Below are 20398 nucleotides of genomic sequence, written 5' to 3' on the forward strand. Positions count from 1 at the left end.
CCCCAACACTCATGTTAAGAATGCTAAAAATGTTCGTCATGATGCTTGTAATGATCGTCCTATTTTACCTATGCGTCATGGTGCTGATTTTTCTCCTCGCACTATGATTGCTTCATCAAGTGGTTCATATGCTCATAGTAGGACTAGACCTAGGCGCCGTGCATCTCATGCGCCTAAGGATAGGAATGTGTCACATGGTCCTTCTATGCTATTTCACACGTTTGATTCTTCTAATGTGTTATATCGCAAGAATGATAGAGTTGTTGCTTGTAATGTGGGACCTAAATGCAAGAAGGGTAAGACGTGCATTTGGGTGCCAAAATCTTATGTAACTAACCTGACATGACCCAACACAAGATGGGGACCTAAACCCCAAGCCTGAATTCCTTGCAAGTTTATGCATCTGAGGGCTCAAGTTGGAGTATCGATAGCGGATGCACAAACCACATGATAGGGGATAAGAAGATGTTCACTTCCTACATCCAGAATAAGGATTCCCATGATATGATCATATTTGGAGATGGGAACCAAGGCAAGGTAAAGGGATTAGGTAAGATAGGGATTACTACCGAGCACTCGATTTCTAATGTCTTTTTTGGTAGAATCACTTAGTTATAATCTACTTTCTGTTAGCCAGTTATGTAATATGGGATATAATTGTTTATTTACAAATGTTGATGTAATTGTCTTTATAAGGAGTGATGGTTCATTAGCATTTAAAGGTGTATTAGACAACAAGCTTTATTTGGTTGTTTTCGCTTAAGAGATTATCGATCTAGATGCATGTTTACTTGCTAAGACTAACATGGGTTGGCTCTGGCAACACCGTCTAGCACATGTTGGGGTGAAGAACCTTCATAAGCTTCTAAAGGGAGAACATGTGTTAGGACTAACCAATGTCTATTTTGAGGAAGATAGACCTTGTGCAGCATGTCAAGCAAGGAAGCAAGTGGGAACAAGTCATCCAAGCAAGAACATAACGACGACGTCAAGACCATTGGAGCTACTACATATGGATCTATTCAGACCTGTTGCCTATCTTAGCATTAGGGGAAGTAAGTATAGTCTAGTCATTGTTGATGATTTTTCTGCTTCACTTGGGTATTCTTTTTGCATGATAAATCTGAGACCAAAGGAACCCAAGCGCTTCCTAAGGGGAGCTCAAAATGAGTTCGATCTAAAAGTTAAGAAGATAAGGAGCGACAACGGTTTAGAATTCAAGAACTTACAAGTGTAAGACTATCTTGAGGAGGAAGGCATCAAGCATGAGTTCTCCACCCCCTACACTCCACAACAAATTGGCTTAGTGGAGAGGAAGAACAGGATGCTCATCAACATGGCGAGGACAATGCTGGCAATACGCCGGAGCGGTTTTGGTCAGAAGCCATGAATACGGCTTACCATTCCATAAACCACATCTATCATCATCACCTCCTCAAGAAGACGACATACGAGCTCCTAATCGGTAACAAACTCAATATTTCCTATTTTCGTGTATTTGGGAGCAAATGCTACATTTTCGTTATGATAGGTAGGCATTCAAATTTTGCTCCCAAAGTCATTGAAGGGTTTTTACTTGGTTATGATTCAAATACAAATGCATATAGGGTCTTCAACAAATTGAAGAGTTTTTGCTCCCAAAGTCATTGAACATAAGTGAAAAAGTTTGGCTCCTACACTTAGTTAATTGTTTTTGTTGCTAACTATGTTTGTCTAAGTGCTAGGGAACCCCTCAAGAAGAGACAAAAGAAGTTGGTGAAGTTTGGCTCAAAAGAGCCAAACTTGAGCCAGTCTAGGACTCACCAGACTGTCCGGTGTGCACCAGACTATCCAGTGAGGCATGTTCGGCGATGAGTACGGCCAAAGACGGCACCCTCAGGAATTTTATTTATAAAATTCACCGTAGAGTGAACAATGCACTATCCGGTGCATCGGACAAGGTCTTCAATAACTCTCTCTGTAGGCGGGCGCCAGCCGCCAATAGCTAGCTGATGTGGCAGCTGTCTGGTGGCGCACCGGACTGTCCGGTGCCACACCAGAAAAGGATATTGGCCAATCAGATTGCGGGTGACCGTTGCTAGCCAAAAATCCAATGGTGTGTCAGATTGTCCGGTGAGCCCGCAGACAGGGAAGCTTTCCATCTTCCTTGTGGAGAAGGCAACGGCTCTTAGGATTCTTGGGGCCATGAAAGGAGCCCCTAGGCGCCCTCTCCTTGTACCCAACAATCTCAAGTGCACACTACAACTCTAAGACTCTGTGACCATGTTGTTCAGTGATTTGAGAAAGATTTGAGTAAATTTCTAAGTTGTTACCCTACCATTTTGTTGTTGTGTTCTTGTCTTTGCTTTTGTGCGTGTTGTTGCTGTGTTGTGTACTTGTGTGTGTTCTTACTCCCTCCCATGCTCTGATTTTGGATTGTGATCATCTTGTGTAAGGCATGAGAGATTCCAACTTGTGCAGATTCCTCACAAACATGTTGAGATATAAGGAAGAATATCGTGGCACTCAAGTTTGATATTTGGATCACTTGAGAGGGGTTAAGTGCAACCCTTGACTGAAGAAGGTCACGTGTAGTAGGCTTTGGCCGAACCACAGGAAAAATCGTCGTGTCTCTTGTCCACTTTACTTTACTATGATTTCTATCTTCCATATTTCTTATACTTCACTTACATATTGCTCCTAGTTTAATACACATCTCAAGAGAGCAACCAAGTGAAGAATATATTTTTTCTCTCTTCTTCTCATCCAAACTTGGTTTTAATTTACACTAATACCTTTTATAGACCAAGTTTGTGTTGTTTGAAGTAAGTTTTGTAGGATTACTTATTCATCCCCCATCTAGATGCTCTTAGTATCATGCTAACCCTAACTGCACAGAGGACTAATTGAGCCAACACAATTAGGGTTGAAGGCTTCGATTCTAGTTGGATAACCATGTTGATTACCAAATCGAGGATGAATGGAGCGAGATCCATACCTCAGGATAACTGTTGGGGGGCTATCTTGCTGAAGGTCCTCTAAATACCTTTACTTCAGCATAACAGAATGTGTTTCAGGTTTATAGTGAAGGGCGAACGAAGTTGGCCTTCGGCCGAAGTGGTGTGTCAAGATGCTTCGTCCATACACACAAGTGGCAAAGGTGCGAGCCGAGGTCGTTAGCCTCGACATGGAGAAGAGTTCGGACGTAAAGTGACGAAGGAGAAGAAGTCTAAGACTTGTGCAGTAGGAAAGAAAGAGAAAAGACAGTGATGTCCCTGCATCATTTGTAAATCATGTATGTAAACTTTCTAGGCATTTTTGTAATTTCCTACGAAGTTGTTCATCTTCCCTATAAATAGGTGAACAATGTTCTACATAAGTTCACCTTTCGAGGGTCTTAAGCTTCGTTTCGCTTAGCCTTTGAAGTATCTTCGAGCTATCTTGTGAAAAGAAGCTGAAGGTATGTATGTAAACTTGTTTGATACGAAGGGAAATGGAATAAAAATGTTAAGACATATGATATGAATCTCATACTTTATTGTTCGTTGTCCTTTCATTCAATATCATTTCGTTCACATTTCCTCTCAAGAACCTTCATCCTCATATCATTACTTTGAAGAAGTAATAACATGAGGACAAAGGTTCAAACATCTTAACTTGTGTTGCATTGTTTTTGATGCTATGTAGCAATTGAAAACAAGTGACCAACATTGGTGCCCACCTCCGGTGATTTCACGACCAGAACAACCTACACTACGACGAAGAGCATGGTGAGCCATCAAGATTTGTTGTCAGCATCAAAGAAGATTGTGCTCCCCATCACTGGGGGCTCGAGCTTCGAACCCAACAACAAGAAACAAAAGAAAGAGACCCAAAGAAGGGTGCAACATGTAGGCGTCCAAGGACCCTACATCAGGACCAAGTGGTCTCATATTCATACCACCTTTTCTTAAGAAGACCTTTGTCTTAAAAATTATCCACGTAGAGATGTGATGGTTATCTCATGTGTCATAAAAGGCTTCGTGGTACAGAACATCCTGTTTGAAACAGGCAGTGTGGCAGATATCATATTTGCCAAGGCCTTCAAGCAAATGTAGGAGCCAGAAGATAAGACTCAAGATTTAGCTTTCCCTCTTTGTGGCTTAGGAGGGAAGCAAATGATGGCACTAGGAAAGCTAGCTATGCCCATTACCTTCGACTATGTCAACAATACAAGAACATAGGAGGTCATGTTTGAAATAGTTGATATGGATTTCTCATATAATGCAATCATTGGAAGAGGAACTCTCAACATATTCGAAGCAGCCTTGCATTCAGCTTACCTCTACATGAAGATACCTAGCAACCAAGGGGTTATATTAGTTTATGGCAGCCAAGAAGCAACAAGAAGGGTAGAAGGGACGCTGCAAGAACCTAAGATTGTCTATAATATAGATAAAGCTTAATCGCAGGCTCAAGAATCTGAGAAGCAAGTAAAAGCAAAAGCATCTTTGGTAGATCAGCCGAAGCCAGTTCTCCTCTGTGAAGATGTTGCATACCAAAGGGTTTTCTTCGATAATCAGTTAACTTCGGAGCAAGAATCCGATCTCAAAAGTTTTATGTTTCAAAACAAGGATGATCAGCAAATGACTTGTGTGGAGTTGATAGAACCATAATAGAGCATGCTCTAAATGTTGACTCGAGTATTAGGCCACGAAAGCAGAAGCTTCGCAAGATGTCTGAAGACAAGGCCAAAGTTAAACGATTGCTTAGTGCTGGAGTTATCAGAGAAGCTGCATATCTAGAATGGTTGCCCAAAACAATCATGGTCAAAAATCCAATGGTAAATGGAGGATGTGTATTGAATTTACATACCTCAGCAAACCAGGCCCGAAGGATGAATTCTCGCTGCTAAGAATTAATTCTCTAGTGGATGCAACTGCCACTTTGGATCTCATGAGTTTGATGGATTTCTATTCAGGATACCATCAAATCTGGATGAAGAAGGAAGATGATCCAAAGACTAGCTTTATAACCCCTAGTTGGCACATACTGCTACCTTTGGATGCCTGAGGGGCTCAAGAATGCTGGTGGAAGCTTCAGCAGAATGACAACTAAAGTGTTGAGCTTGCATCTAGGCAAAAATGTCTTAACCTATGTAAATGATATCATTGTGAGAAACACCAAGCAACAAAGCCATATCTCAGATCTCCAAGAAACCTTTGCTAATTTCTGAAGGGCATGTTTAAAGTTGAATCCTGAGAAGTGTGTCTTCGGAGTGAAAAAAGGTAGATTTCTGGGATGCCTAGTATCAATTAAAGGGATCAAAGCAAATTCACATAAAATTGAAACCATACTTTGGATGGAACTGCCAAAGTCAAAAAAAGGAGCTCAGAGGCTAGTAGGAAGTCTTGCTTCTCTGAACTTGTTTATTTCGAGATCTGCAGAGCGAAGCTTATCATTTTTCGATGTCTTGAAATCAGCAGAAGTTTTTCAGTGGGGACCTTCTCAGCAATAATCTTTCGAATAGCTGAAGAACTATCTGGTCAAGCTGACAATGCTCTCCCCACCTTCGTCAGGGGCTCCTTTGTTGCTTTATGTACCAGCTTTGTAGTCTACTATGAGTGTTGTTTTGGTTCAGAAGGTGGTGGAGGAAGGTGTAAAAAGGCAAATGCTTGTCTACTTCGTGTCCAAAGTATTGGGCCATCCAAAAAACTATACAAAAATGGAAAAACTACTATATACGGTCTTGATGGCTTCAAGAAAGCTTCAACACTATTTTCAATTCGATAACATAATTTTACCTTCGTCCCAACCACTTAAGGATATCATAAGAAATAGAGAAGCTTCAGATCGAATTGAAAAATGGCCAGCAGAACTCAACGAGTTTATCATAGATTTTGGGCACAGATCATCCATCCAATCCCAGACACAAGCATACTTCATTGCTGATTACACTCCTAGCCCACAGGACGAAGATAGCTCATCAGATGAAGCTGTTTGGACAGTTTTCTGTGATGGTTCATGGGGGTTCTTTGGGGCTGGTGCTGCAGCTATTGTTATTTTACCATCCAAAGTAAAACTTCATATGCTTCTAAGTTGTAGTTTCAGTGTACAAATAATATAGCAGAATACGAAGCTCTACTACTAGAGTTGAGGAAACTAAAGGCAATGGGTGTAAGAGGAGCAATCTTGAAATTAGATTCTTAGGTCATTACAGGCCAGGTGGACAAGTCAAGTAAAGCAAAGAACCCAGGCTTAGAAAAATACTTTGATATGGTCCGAAGGATGGAGTCTTCTTTTGAAGGGTTCTCAGTGAAAAATATCCTATGGCTGGACAACGAGCATGTCGACATGTTGGCTAAGTTTGCCGCCCAGGGGCTCCCCTTACCCCCTAAAGTGTTCTTTGAAATATTAAAGGTACCTTTAGTGGAATTAATGGAAAGGGCCATCTTTGCAGTACTCCTACACACAGTGAAGACTAGCGAACAGAGATTATAACCTTCCTTCGAGGAAATCATCAAGTTGATGATGGAGCATACATTAAAAGGATGCATGCATCAACGAGGTCATATAAGATCATATAAGGGGAATTATACAAGGTAGGTGTTTGCTCACCTTTGCTAAAGTGCGTTTATGTGGATCACATATTGGCCCAAAGCTCTACTGGGGAAAATCTTTCGTTAAGGTTTCTACTGGTCGAAGGCGGTTTCGAACACAACAGAGTTTGTGCAGAAGTGTGACAATTCACATAGGTGTGCAAGAGATCAAAAGCGACCTTCGTCCTTGACCCAATTGATACGACCCACATGGCACTTGCAAAGATGGAGGATGAACATAATTGGCCCAATGCCAGCACCAAAGGGGAACTTAAAGTATGTAGTGGTGGTAGTGAAATACTTCCCCAAATGGATCGAAACAAAAGCCTTAGCAACAATAACTTTGACAACCATTCAAAAGTTCTTCTAGCAAAACATCATTTACTGATTCGAAGTCCCAAAGTTTATCACTATCGATAATGACACTCAGTTTGACTTTGAAGAATTCAGAGCATTCTGCAGTCAAGTGGGAACAAACATACATTTTGCTTCGGTCAGGCATCCAGAGTCTAATGGACTGGTTGAAAGAGCAAATGACATAATTCTGCTAGGAATCACAAAGTCCTCGGTTGGATTGCAAAAGGGAAAATGGACATAAGAGCTTATTAAGGTTGTGTGGAATCATAACACCTTGATATCAAGATCTACGTGTTTTACATAATTCAAGCTCCTCTTCAGGGACATAGCAGTCACCCTGAAGAAATTAAACTGGGTTTAGTAATAGTTGTAGCTTCGACTCAAGATCAGGATAGTGAAAAAGTTTTGAAGGATGCAATAGAAGAATCAAGGCTCGAAGCAATTGAACATATAAGAAATTATCAAGCAGAACCAATAAGATGGCGAGATAGGAAAGTAAAACTCAAGAACATAGTGCCATGTCATCTCTTAATCCGAAGGGTGGCTAACCCAGATACAACAGGAAAATTGCAAGTGAAGTGGGAAGGCCCTTTTCTAGTCTTAGCTTTGAATAGACCAGGCTCATACAGACTGAAAGACATGGAAGGAAATGACATTCCAAGATCATGGAATACCGATGAGCTTTGAAGATATTACATCTAGCATCAAGCTTTGGCAACCTTTTTCCTTATAAAGGGGATAAGGTTTTTTAACGGGGCCGAGGATGTAATATTTCTACAAGAGAACCCAAAGTCAATAAATGTACATTCCTCTGAAACGGTGATTGCACCGAAGCAGTATCTTCGTGTGCAAAAAAATTAAAAGCAGCAAAGGGTATGATTTCCAAGTCTCTAGCATGAAGGTAAGTATCATCACCTAGTAAAGTTGAAAAAGCTCTAAAGTCATCCCTAAGGGAATATAGAGCTAAAGTATCATCATTTAGTAAAGGCAAAAAATCTCCAAAGTCGTTCCTAAGGGACTACAAAGCTAAAGTTTCATCACCTAGTAAAGGTGAAAAAGCTTTGAAGTCGTTACTAAGGGAATGCAGAGCTAAAGTATCATGACCTAGCAAAGATGAAAAAATGCTCCGAAGTCATTTCTAAGGGAATGCAAAGCTTAATCATGATCGTTTACTATCCACGAGCATGAATGTACTGAGTTGAAAGTACCAGGTAAACATAATGCAGAAGACCACATCTACGGTAGCTATTAAGGATAAGCTTTAGAGGCTTTGTTTCAAGTGAAAAGAAGGGAAGATGTTTTTCGCCTTTGACTCAAAATACCAGTAAGATTTGGTTTCACACGCAACAAAGCATTTAGAATAAAAATAAAAACGTGATAAAAAGTAAAGCGTTGTATTACAATAAGAAGTAGTTCAACTCCATAAATGTTCATTTCAAAATACAAAAGTCCCTTCGGCCTAATGGTTCGGCTAAGCTTTGACTCTGTCTTACTTATTCACTCTCTTCGTCTTCTTATTGACTTCTTTGCTCTATAGAAAGAGAGACAAAGTAAATATTAAGGAAAGTTAATGAATAAAGCTTCGACAGTACAAACTTAAAGCCAAACCTTCCTCGTATATTCTTCAGCCTCCTAGGAAGATAGCTCTCGGTGGCCCTTATTCCACAACTCGAAGAAAAATCTTTTTGTAGCACCAAGTACGCTTTTCGAATGAGCCTTTGTGTCTTCTATGGCCATGCCGAAGTTAGCTTCTTCTATGGCTTTACCATGTTAACAGCCAACCTTCTCAAATAATGATGACATGCCACGTGACCCAATCATTGCACAATAATCACTTTGGGGTGCTAATTGTGGTTTCGACTTCGCTTAATTCTTTTTCTATCCAAGCAAGTGCTCCTTCGTCTCCCCGCTGGCGTACGAGCTTGTCCTCAAAGTTGCACCAACTGACAAAAAATACCTTCTTCACAGTGTCACAGCACCAGGAGAGAATGGTAAAGAAGTTATCCCAAAGCTGGTTCAAAGTTTCCAATAATTTCTGATTTTCTTTGTATTTGCCAGCAACTTTCTCTTCCGCTGCATCAAGACTAGTATGAAGTTCATTGATGGAGGTTTCTCGTTCTTTCATCTTCATCACATCGTCGTTAAGAACAATTTCTGCTTTTCTTTCTTCCTTTCGGCTTCGGTCAGCTTCTCTTTCAAGGATGTTACCTCTGTCTCTTTTTCTTCTAGAGAGTTTTGAAGTTTTTCAACTTTGTCTTGAAGCTTTGACAACTCATCCTCTTCTTTCTCTTGTTGTATTCTCAGAGCCTTGCTTAACATCAGCCCCTGCATTACAAAGATAAACAACTTAGTTGAATATAGATTTTCCTGGAAGTTGAATCAAGACAAGAAGCTTTTATTACCTTGATACTAGTGTAGGCCAAACTGTGCGAAAGTTTTCTCTTCTTGACTTAGCTAGGCCGGTCTTCAATTTCTGGAAACCCGATGCTTCGGGTGATATTCCTTACAATTTTTGACTCATCAAAATTGGTCATGCACATTTGCATTTGATTTCCCCACCAAAAAGCATGACCCTAGGACCATAACCTATGGCTTCGACCTTGTCTTCTAGCCCCGAAGCCTCCTTGTCACTCAATTCCCCTCCGACAAGATGTCTCAAGAAGAATTCAAGTTCATCCATTTCTTTGTCAGTGGATTGAGTGGGGTCAATAGTATCTGTTCCAAGGGAAAGCTTGGCTCTTTTATCTCTCCCTCTGCTTTTTCATGCCATGAAGATCTGCCACCTTCGGCGGTCTTCTTCTTATCTTCCCTAGAGGATGATGAATCTCCAAAGGCAACACCTACAATACCCTCAATGTGTGAGCTCTCCACTTCTTCATACAAGATATCCTTGCCCTTCGAAGATGCTAAAGTGTGGCCACCTTCGTCGGTGCCCTTCGTAGTTGTCAGTAATCGGGTCAGTGTTGGTCCTAAGGGACTTAGAGTGGAAAATGCCAATGGTCGAGTCATTACCTCAAGGTTTCGCGTACCCAAAGACAAAGTGGTTGTAGAACTCCCTTTTTTTGCTCTTGCGCAGCTAAAGTCTTCTTCACAGAAGTTCTAGCCTCCTTCTTTTCTAGGCCCAAAGGTAGCTCATCGTCATTCTCGGACTCATCATCATCTTCTGTACCGACGTCAGCATCCTTCTTTGATGCTTTGCTAGTACCTTTAGAAACTCTTTTCCTCTTTTCTCCAGCTTCGGTATGGGATGTAGGATCTATGTAGTCTAGGTACTCAAACCCTATGGCATCCATAACTCTTTTAAGTTGAAGTTTTTCCCGACTCCCGAAGGCGAATGTCATATCTTCATGCTCACTTGTCAGATAGTTCCCACAAGTTTCATTACACTTTGTTTCAATCATCTTCCACCAGGCCTAGTACCTACTCTTGGGATGAATATCCTCTAAAGGCCCATATAACAACCAGTATGGTTAACTGTGACTATGACTGCAACAGCGTAGGGCAGCAGTGGCTAGGCGCGATTGCAGCTACGGCATGGCGAGCATGCATGGTTGTAGGGAGGCGGGTAGGTGCAATAGCGCCAACACGATTGGCACGGCGAGCAAGCACGACCGCGCGAGTCGTGGAGTAGGCAAGCAGGCAAACGCGTTGAGCAGGCCAACCTGCTTCTTTTGGTTCGTTGCTCCTGCTGTCGAAAGATCTAGCTTTTGGTATCTATCTTCTTGCCCTTGTTTGCTCGCATAATGTCCATCAGTAGATAAAATCTTGATTCTTGCTTGGATAATTTGGGTTTGTTCTTGCCTTGCCTGAATTTGGATATTGTTGTGCTTGTTTTGGTGAAGGGAGGAGATAGAGAAGATCGACAACTAGTCCAACCTAGAAAGAAAGGCTACCAAGAGGGAAAAGATTCCCTTGTTCTTAGTCAGCTTCTTAGGAACAAATCTAGAGATAGTTATGGCATATATTTGCAAATATTGAATATCTCATTATTTAACCATGAGAACACCAAGGGGGCATATACCAATACTTTTTAGTTCATTTTCTTTGATTATCTATGTAATAATGTAATTTCATTTAATTTAGGAAGTCTTCTTATTATTAAAAACAATCCAAACAATGGATGAATTAGTCATTGGGACGAAGATTTATTATTTTCTTAATTAGGTAACCGCTTATTTAAGTCAATTTGATGTTAAATTGTAACTATTGCTGTCAAATGAAGTTTATATGTGCTATTATCTATGCATTTGTGTGATTTAAATTTTCTCAGCCGGTATACATCGTTTTTAGTGTTATATCCGGCCCTATACTTAGAGAGATCCTGGCTCCACCACTTGTTGTAAGATAGTGCTTCTTGAATCAAATCTTGGGTCCCAACTTTCTCAACCACAGTCTTGAAAGTGTTATAGCATGTCTCAGCACCTTCATTCATATTGCTCTCTGGTCTCTTCACACCGAAGCTGATCCGTAAAGGACTCTTAGCATACTCTTAAATTATTTTTGGGTTTCAGAATCCACTTCGGCATAAAACCATTCTTTTGTCCAAACCCCATTCCATTTGGTTCGATGTATAAGAACCGGAGCAACCACATCCTTTCAATATATAAAGTTGTAGCACCCGAAGTTGTCGTGCAACTTATCCTCTCTTGCCTTTTTCTGATAATGCAACTCATGGACCTGCAAAATGCATCAACTTCGGTGCATCCTCTTTGGCTCCACACAACCTAAATAAAAGCGCCAAGGCGAATAATAGCATTTGGTGTCAGTTGATGCATAAATATCCCATATTTTTCCAAAATCTTACCGATAAGCTAGTACATCGGAAGACGAAGCCCGGCTTTGAAAAAACTTCTATAAACAACAATCTCGTCTTTCTTCGGGTTGGGAATTGTTTCTTTAGCAGAAAGTCGCACGATGACCTTGCTGGTGAAGTAACCAAACTTTTTCATAATCTGAAAAAAAATCATTTTCCTTCAAAATGGATCGACCCATTTCAATGTAGCTTGGCTTTGACGGCCTATCCTTGGGCAGCTCTTGGGCAGGCTTTGATGATGACAAATCATTCATGGCTTTAGAGATTGGCATGGTATCTTGACGCGCCTTCGAAGTAGTATGAGTGATCAACTTAGCAGTTGAGAGAATCCTAGCCATTTGAGGGAATTATACCCGAAGATGCTTTTGCCGAAGCTGATTTACGAAGAGGCAGTGGATTAAAAGCTCCGGAGGCACGTAAAATTTTGGCAGCAGGTGGTTGAGGTCAGTAAATGTGATCCGCTCTCAGTCACTATATCGTTTTATACTGAGGAGCGGGCACGAAGAGGCGTGAGTCGTGAAAAAAGTTCGCACGCACAAGCTATACCGCCTTCACCTTCTCTCTGTCTATTGGACCAACAATCTAACTCTCTTTTACCAAATTGTTTTACTTTCTCCATAATGATCTTAGAGATGGTGTTTTTTGAACATTCGGCACAAGGCCTCTCAATTTTTTGCGATCTAAGCTCGTTATGAAGAAACGAACCCATTCCGCAAGGACTACTATTGGGGGCCTATCTTGCCGAAGGTCCTCTAAATACCTTTACTTTGGCAACACGAATGTGTTTTAGGTATATAGTGAAGGGCGGACGAAGTTGTCCTTCAGCCGAAGTGGTGTGTAAAGAAGCTTCGTCTATACATATAAGCGGCGAAGGTGCGAGCCGAGGTCGTTAGCCTCGGCATGGAGAAGACTTCATGTGCAAAGTGACGAAGTAGAAGAAGTTAAGACTTGTGAAGCAAGAAAGAAAGATAAAAGACAGCGATGTCACTGCATCATTTGTAAATCATGTGTGTAAACTTTATGGGCATGTTTGTAATTTCCTACGAAGTTGTTCATCTTTCTTATAAATAGGTGAACAGTATCCTACGTAAATTCACCTTTTGAGGGCCTTAAGCTTCGTTTTGCTTAGCCTTCGAATATCTTCGAGCTATCTTGTGCAAAGAAGTCAAAGGTATGTTTGTAAACTTGTTTAATACGAAGAGAAATGGAATAAAATGCTAATGCATATGAGATGAGTTATGTATTTTATTGTTCGTCGTCCTTTCATTCAATATCATTTTGTTCACATTTCCTATCAATAACCTTCGTCCTCAAGTCATTACTTCGAAGAAGTAATAACATGTGGACATAGATTCAAACTTCTTAGCTTGTGTTTCCATATTTTTGATGTTATGTATCAATTGAAAACAAGTGACCAACAATAACAATGGAACTCGTGGAAGCTAGAAGAATGGTAGAAATCACCTCATTTTCGTCATGGGGAAACCTTTGCCGTTTGGACTGTGCCCTATCGATAGTCCCTGGACGCAGGCCTCCTGAGTCCACGATGTGGTCCACTACCAAGCTCTGCCACGACGCACAAACCGAACGTACACAACTCTAGAACGTCGCCGCTCGCGGCCTAGCACAAGGCGACGCTCAGCGAAGGACGACGGCGAGACATCACTCCGGGAGATTTGACCGTTTCGTCGTCTGGATTATCCTCGTCGCGAATGACTTGAGGAGCTACAAGGGCTACTAGTGCTTTAGGGGAGGGGAGAGGAGATGGATTGGAAATAGGTGATGCTACTTTTGGGGAGGGGGAAAGGAGATGAGAGCAGATAGTCTAGTGGAGGCGGGCTCCAGCGGCCTTGACTAGAGGACAGTTGCGTGGCATGGCCATGCCTCAGAGGTCAGAGTGGGACTATGGTATTGGGTGGCAGCTTTCCACAGCGGATGACGAGAGCAAAACACTACCATTTTGCAAGCGGTGTCCGTCAAGGATTGCAAAACCGTCGAAAACCGGCGGTAAACCGCTCGGTTTACCGAAACCACCAGTGGGCGGTAACGGTTTACCAGCGGTTTTTTTAATTCAGTTCAAATTTGAAAAATTTTATAAAAAAATATGATAAAAAACTATATGTTTTACTGAGTGATTTGTTATATAAGATATTTAAATTTAAATTGGTTTAACCAACAAAAAATAGAAAAATGTATGGACCCGTTAACCCGTTAATAAAAAATCTAAATATCCCTCTCGACCTATCCTCCCCAGCTCCCCTCACTTTCCCATTCACTTACCTGAGAGCCCGCAGATCCGTCGCCACCGCACATGCAAAAAATGTCGCCGCTGCGCCTTTTACCGGCGGCTACGCGCGGTTTAACCGCCGGCCAGGAGCAGTTTACCGCTCGCTTCGCCGCTACCCCCCTCCGTCGTCGCAAATCCCCTCGGCGGCGGTTTCCATCACAAAACCGGCGGTAAACCGCCCACGGGGAGAGGTAAATCATGTTTTACCACCGGTAAACCGGTTATGGTACCAAGATTTAGCTCTGTTTTAGATATTTAGTGCCTAGATTTGGATTTTTAATGATTAGGTTTTTAGATTTCGTTCATGTTTGTGTTAATTACTTAATACATAGTTATTATTAGATTTCGTTCATGTTAGTTGTATATGCAACTTATAATATTATTTACTACTACTGTAAATATGATTTGGTATTGTTATTATAGATGTGATGGCTTATGGTTTATGTATTAGTTATGGTTTAGTTATTGTTTCAAGTTATATGATATTTTTGCCACATCTGTAGGAGACATGTCGGATGATAGAGAAAGAGATAGAGTCTGCTTGCATGGAGAGAAGGTTGGCGCAGGTTTCAAATGCAAGTATTGTAGAGAAACAAAGAGCGGAGGGGGTGGTACCCGATTGAAGGAGCATCTCGCGCATAGATAAGACAAAGGAAAAGAAGAGTTCTAGGTTCAGACAGCTTCGGCCCTAATACTTGGGCCATCAGATAGGAAAGGAAAAAGGAACAAAATCACCGATCAAATCGAAGAGGAAGAAGAGGATAAGACAGTGATGATAACACAACCGACCCTAGTGTTGGTGATGATGGCAGCCATGGTGATGATGGATTATATGGTGCAGGAGGGAGTGGTGCAAGAGGGAGGGTACAGGAGGGAGTGGTGCAGGAGATTGGAGGTCCACTGGAGGAAGTCGGTGCACCCATTCCACACAAGATTCTTACCATGATGCACCTTATTCTCGCTAATGTATCTCATATCTTTTGTATAGACCTATCACTATCACTATGACGGATTGGAATAATATCACGATCCTTCCAACATGTCTGAGTACTATCATTATGACTCGAACTAAACATGTGAGTATTGTGAAATAAGTCGACCTATGTGTCGTTGCCTCGTTGGAGAGGTGTAAAAGAACTTGTATTTGAGTATTGCGAAGTTCGCTGGTTGTTTATTGCATTAGAACTAGAGTTTGTGGTTGCATATTATGTTGTATGTTATTTTGGTGAACGCATGTCGTGTGAATCAATTAATATTTACTGTACAGTGTGAATTGAGCAAACTGCAAATAAATCCTGACAAAATTTTCAATTTTTTCTGTAAAAACCAGTTTGTTTCACGGTTAACCAGGGGTTTCTACCGGTTTTTCGTCGGTTTTTAGCCAGTAAACCGGTTTGAATTCAAATTGATTTGGTTTGGCCAAACCGGTCGATTTTTACCGGTTTCTACCGGTTTACCGCCGGTAAACCGTTACCGGTGGGGGGCGATTTTTATCTCTGGAACGGTTTTGTAAACCCTGGTGTTCGTCCATCTCATGCCACAGAACCACCTTGGAAGGGCGAGGGTGTGTCGGAAGGGGCTCAAGATTTAATAAAAAAGATACCGGCTTAAAGAGCAGTTGCAGCTTTGAATTTTTTTAAAAGGTACTAGTGAGAGAGAAGAAATATTTAACGTAAGACTGTCTCCAGCAACGTCCCCTAAATTTCATCCCCAAAAGGATTATTCTATGTCCTTTACAGCACACTCTAAAAGATTTCGTCCTCTATATCTTTTTCGTCTCCAACAACGTTCTCTAAATTTGATTCTTTATATCTACAGTATTAACAGAATACATAAACTACTATATTTATTAATTGTTTTTCGTATATTTATCCACGAGCGGTCTGTCGTACCATGAATTTAAAATATATTTTACAATACATTTTCATTTAATATAGAAAATACCCATCGATCCTATTTAGGAAACAATATACCAGACATAGAATAGATGCACGCACCAGTTATGACCGTATATAGCTTAATCTTACCCCTCAAAATCCCCACCAAATATCAACCTTTTTTTGCCATGTCGTCGTTTCCGCTTGCCTGCTCTCATCGTGGTTCCCCTCCTCTGCAACCCTCTTCTCCAAGAAGCCAGCATCCTTGTTCGCTTTCTCCACCTCGACCGTCAAGGTTTGGGGCTGGCAATGGTAGCAATTGCAGGTTTGTAGCGTTGGCGGTTGCAGCAACTGTCTGTGGCGTGGATCTAACCGTCGGCCACAGAGGTAGGGTGGACCGTCGTGGAGCAGCCTTGGGACAGAGATACGGTGGAGTTGGTTGTTGGTGTCCGGCTGTGAACACGACAGCCTTTGTTGTCGGCTCTTGTCTGCTTTGCGAAGGACTTCGAGTCGAACCCAGTGGTCCACCGCCGAATCCGCCCGATTCCGACCTCCTGCTGCCCTGCTTCACATCGAACACGGACAACGCATGCCGCGAGCGAACCGGCGACACGGGGGAGAAGGACGTCAGGGGAACAAAGTAGGAGAGGGAAGATTCCGGCTTTGGACGCGAGGATGCAATTGCCACCATATAGCGGACGCTTCTTCATCTGCCATATTTAGAGGATTCTTAACGAACGGTAAATTTTACGGTCTCCTTTAGCGGACGTTGTTGGAGGGGTTGCGCACGCCACCGTACTCTAAATTTAGCGTATAGACGCATATATTCTTTTACTTTCTACTTTAATCTATGAGCTTTGCCGATTAGTATCCTCGCATGTGATAGCTATAGCAAACATGTGTGTAGCATGAAGTTACTGTGAGTTGGTTCTGTTGACCAACGATCATGCATGGATTAATTGTGCGTAACAATTTTTCTACAGACAGACAAATAGTACACGCACAGCAGGTACAAGCACTGTACTCAGACATGGGTGACTTTTTAACTCTAATAAACACAATGGGCCTTGGGCATGAAGACAGCAGTAAAGCATCCGTGGACGATACAGAGCACATAGAAGGTGTTGCTTACGGTATTAATCTATGTAGTCGAATTGAAAGAAACCACTTGGCTGGCAAAATTCCTGGTGGCAATAACCCACGCAAAATTATAGTGCGGGCTAGAAGTCGTGCACTAACCAGCCACTGCATCTCCTACGCTGTTGAACTCTATCGATCTCCAGCACCTCTCCTGTCTACGCTGCACGATGGGCTACGTTGCAGGCAGGCAAACATCCACAGTTCCAGAGAAACTATTTCTCCACACAACACGCTCGTATTCGGAAAGCATGCTCAGATCCGCGGGGCAGCAAAACTAGCATAATTGTCAATTCCTCAACCAAAACATTATCAATGCACATCATAGATTCGGCTAACAGTAAATGATCCTCGACATAGAGCAAAATGAGCAAAATTAAAACTCCTTTTGGCAAGCTAATAAACAGCAACGCTACCCAGAGGCCAGTGCAAAGTGATGGCAAATAGCAAGGATACACGCCTACAGCCTCCTTCCCCTCCTACCACCCTTTCTGCGAGTGCTGTCAGTGGGAACCGGGGTAACATCCTCTGCACATAACACGAATGTTGCATTAACAAACAGAAACAATGAGGTGCCCAGTTATGATAGCTAGCACAACTTCATTGAAATGGGGCAAACCGGTACGGCTAGCCCTTGCAAGATTACGATTTCTTACCAATGCGTCCAATTTTCATCCCAGAACGAGCAAGAGCCCTGAGAGCAGACTGAGCACCAGGTCCAGGGGTCTTGGTCTTGTTGCCTCCAGTTGCACGAAGCTTAATGTGCAGCGCGGTGATACCGAGCTCCTGAAGACACAAGACCAAGTCACTTATCTGCCCACAGCAACCTAAGCAGCCTTACATAATCCTAAGCTTCAATTTAATTAAGCAAACATCATCTTTGGATACACAGACGAAATTCCAGGCTTCACTACAAATACCTTGCAACGCTGTGCAACATCTTGAGCAGCAAGCATAGCAGCATAAGGAGACGACTCATCACGATCAGCCTTAACCTTCATGCCACCTACATAGTTTAGCACACAATAGTTAAAACTAAATACTTTTGACATCTAGGTCAAGTATGAACCCAGGTTGTAGGATGGTACCAGTGATCCGAACCAAAGTTTCCCTCCCAGACAAATCAGTGACATGCTGCATATTACACCATCACAGTTACAATGGGAAAGATAATGAAAAGGCTCATACAAAGGGAAAAACATATAGCACTCACAATGAAGGTGTCATTGAAGGATGCAAAGATGTGAGCAACACCAAAGACAAACTCTCCTTCACGGACAGTGGGTCCAAGGGTAACGTTCTCCTCCTTGGGCTCCCTGGTCTTCCTCCTCGACTGCAAACATATACTACTATCAGATGACATCGAATTTATTGTCGTGTTAACAACCACCAGAAACAATTTCACCATGCACAATGAGTGAACCTGAGTTCATAACACATGTTGTGATTTTAGTAGCCTAACAGAATCAAAAGGCCATACTAGTTGAACACAATATAGTGAGAATAAATAGCCTGTCGGTGGATTTACACTAAGAAAAAAACTAACTAGGATTCATAGAGTGAACATTGACAGAAGCAATTCAACAGCGAATCAGTCTCGGTATACTAATCAAGCCAATCGTGTCAAGTACTAAAACAAGACTACCATCAGGATATATATTGTGAACAGACCAAGTTTCATAAATAATTCAACCCCAAGCAAGACCCCAGGCAATCAGCATCTCTAACTCTTTAGCTCGGAAGTAGTAGGTAATCAGCATCCCTAACTCTAGTCATATCAATACTTCCATAGTCACGGTATTAACTGCGCATCCCAAATATTACATTTGACAGCTAAACATCTTAACCTAGAACACTGATACATCGCGTAGATTCGCAACAAAATTGCCCCAGCACATCACCTAGGTCTTCAATCTAGGAGCACACGTTACAGTCAGCTAATTCGGCGAAAGACAAAGCACGGTTGCGATGCAGCAGCCAACAGAGCATAAGCTCCAATCAACAACTTTCCAAAGCAAATCTACGCTCTCAGGAACCCCCACCGCTACCGTGCTTGCGCCTAATCCGCGAACTAACCTTAACCAGACGAGAAGAGGATCGCTTACCATGGTTGCGTGGATCGACGGGTGACCGGAGCCGAGCTCGCCTGGGGTTGAGACCGCCGCTACCTACGCCGCCGCCGAAACTTCAGAAGGACGACAGACGCGTGGTGCTCATTTATATACTAGGCCGCAGCTCGCTAGGGTTTAGTCCCACCTTTACTCAACGCAAGTTCTTTTGCCCTCGCTCTTCTTTTGCTGCCACTGGGCCACAGTTCTTACACTAGGACCGTCCCTGTAATTTGGTGGCTTGGACAACCAACGGGCTGAAAATCTTTGGGCTATCTGGGCTGGATATACAGTCCATTTAGCCTCTATAATCTTCACCGCCTTGTCTCAGACATTTCATCACTTTTTAATATAAGACTATCTAAAATTTTAGGGTAAGAGATAAAAGATGATTGTATGAATCGCCAGACAATGTTTTGTATCTACAATTTATAACATTCTATTTGTCTCGCTCTCGTCGCATATAACCAAATATTTTTCAAATAAAACTACATCTATTCCTAAATCTAAACAAGGTCTTAAGAATGTGTTTACGTGTGTACTTTTTGTCACAATTGGGTTTTACATTAAGAGCAACTCCAATTTAACCCAACTTCTCTACATCATCCATCAATAGATGAGGGGCTCTCTCATTCTTCTCTCTTGAACCTTCATATGCACAAAGCCTCATTATTGTCTATAATAATATAATATAAAATAGAAAGATAATTTAGAGGATCAATTAAAGTGTGTTAAGAAGTTAGGATGAGAGACTTTTATTTGAGGGGATAGTGAGCTAAATTTTGAGGGATCGGTTGTGATAATTGACAAGTGGTTGTCTCCGTACCGAGGGAATAAATAAATGACAACATATCTCGGGCACATGGAAGTTTAGTGCATATGGTGCACATATTAAATCGGCACCACTCATCTTACATCTAACGTCTCTAGTTGTTTGATATATTTTGCTAAATACGCCCTCCGATGTGGTGGGTGTAGTGGTGGAAGGTATTATTTGTAAAATGCAATGATCAACCAGAGACGTTAGATCTAACATGAATAGTGATGATTTAATATGTGCACTAAACTTCCATGTATACCAGATATGTCCTCTAAATAAATAAATTTACACCCACATTGTACACCCCAATGCAGTGATGTACTAGAACAGATATACAATTAAAATTTAGGTTATTTTGATCCATGCCACTACAATTTTAAACTTCTAACATATGCAATTATTGTTCATATATTTGGAAACTTATCACTACAATTATGTAATA

The 20398-nt window shown here is 41.7% G+C and overlaps 1 protein-coding gene across 1 annotated transcript; it reads right to left on the reverse strand.

Moving 5' to 3' along the window:
- Positions 1-17246: 17246 nt before the first annotated feature.
- Positions 17247-19340, reverse strand: LOC100286294 (40S ribosomal protein S14). Its single transcript, NM_001159181.2, has 6 exons — positions 19134-19340; positions 18242-18361; positions 18117-18162; positions 17949-18034; positions 17685-17814; positions 17247-17556 (listed from the first exon to the last, which is right to left on the reverse strand). Exons 1-6 carry the CDS (start codon positions 19134-19136, stop codon positions 17489-17491), a joined length of 453 nt encoding a protein of 150 aa, NP_001152653.2. The 5' UTR covers positions 19137-19340; the 3' UTR covers positions 17247-17488.
- Between the last annotated feature and the right edge of the window lie 1058 nt (positions 19341-20398).

Source organism: Zea mays, chromosome 9 (assembly GCF_902167145.1).
Source record: "Zea mays cultivar B73 chromosome 9, Zm-B73-REFERENCE-NAM-5.0, whole genome shotgun sequence".
In the NCBI taxonomy this organism is placed as follows: domain Eukaryota; kingdom Viridiplantae; phylum Streptophyta; class Magnoliopsida; order Poales; family Poaceae; genus Zea; species Zea mays.

What these genes read in the sequence shown, in the direction of transcription:
- LOC100286294 (NM_001159181.2), bottom strand. An exon ending in CCTTCAATGACACCTTCATT is followed by an intron (nt 18,163 to 18,241) that starts GTGAGTGCTATA and finishes TGTAATATGCAG; the next exon opens with CATGTCACTGATTTGTCTGG. An exon ending in AACTTTGGTTCGGATCACTG is followed by an intron (nt 18,035 to 18,116) that starts GTACCATCCTAC and finishes TAAACTATGTAG; the next exon opens with GTGGCATGAAGGTTAAGGCT.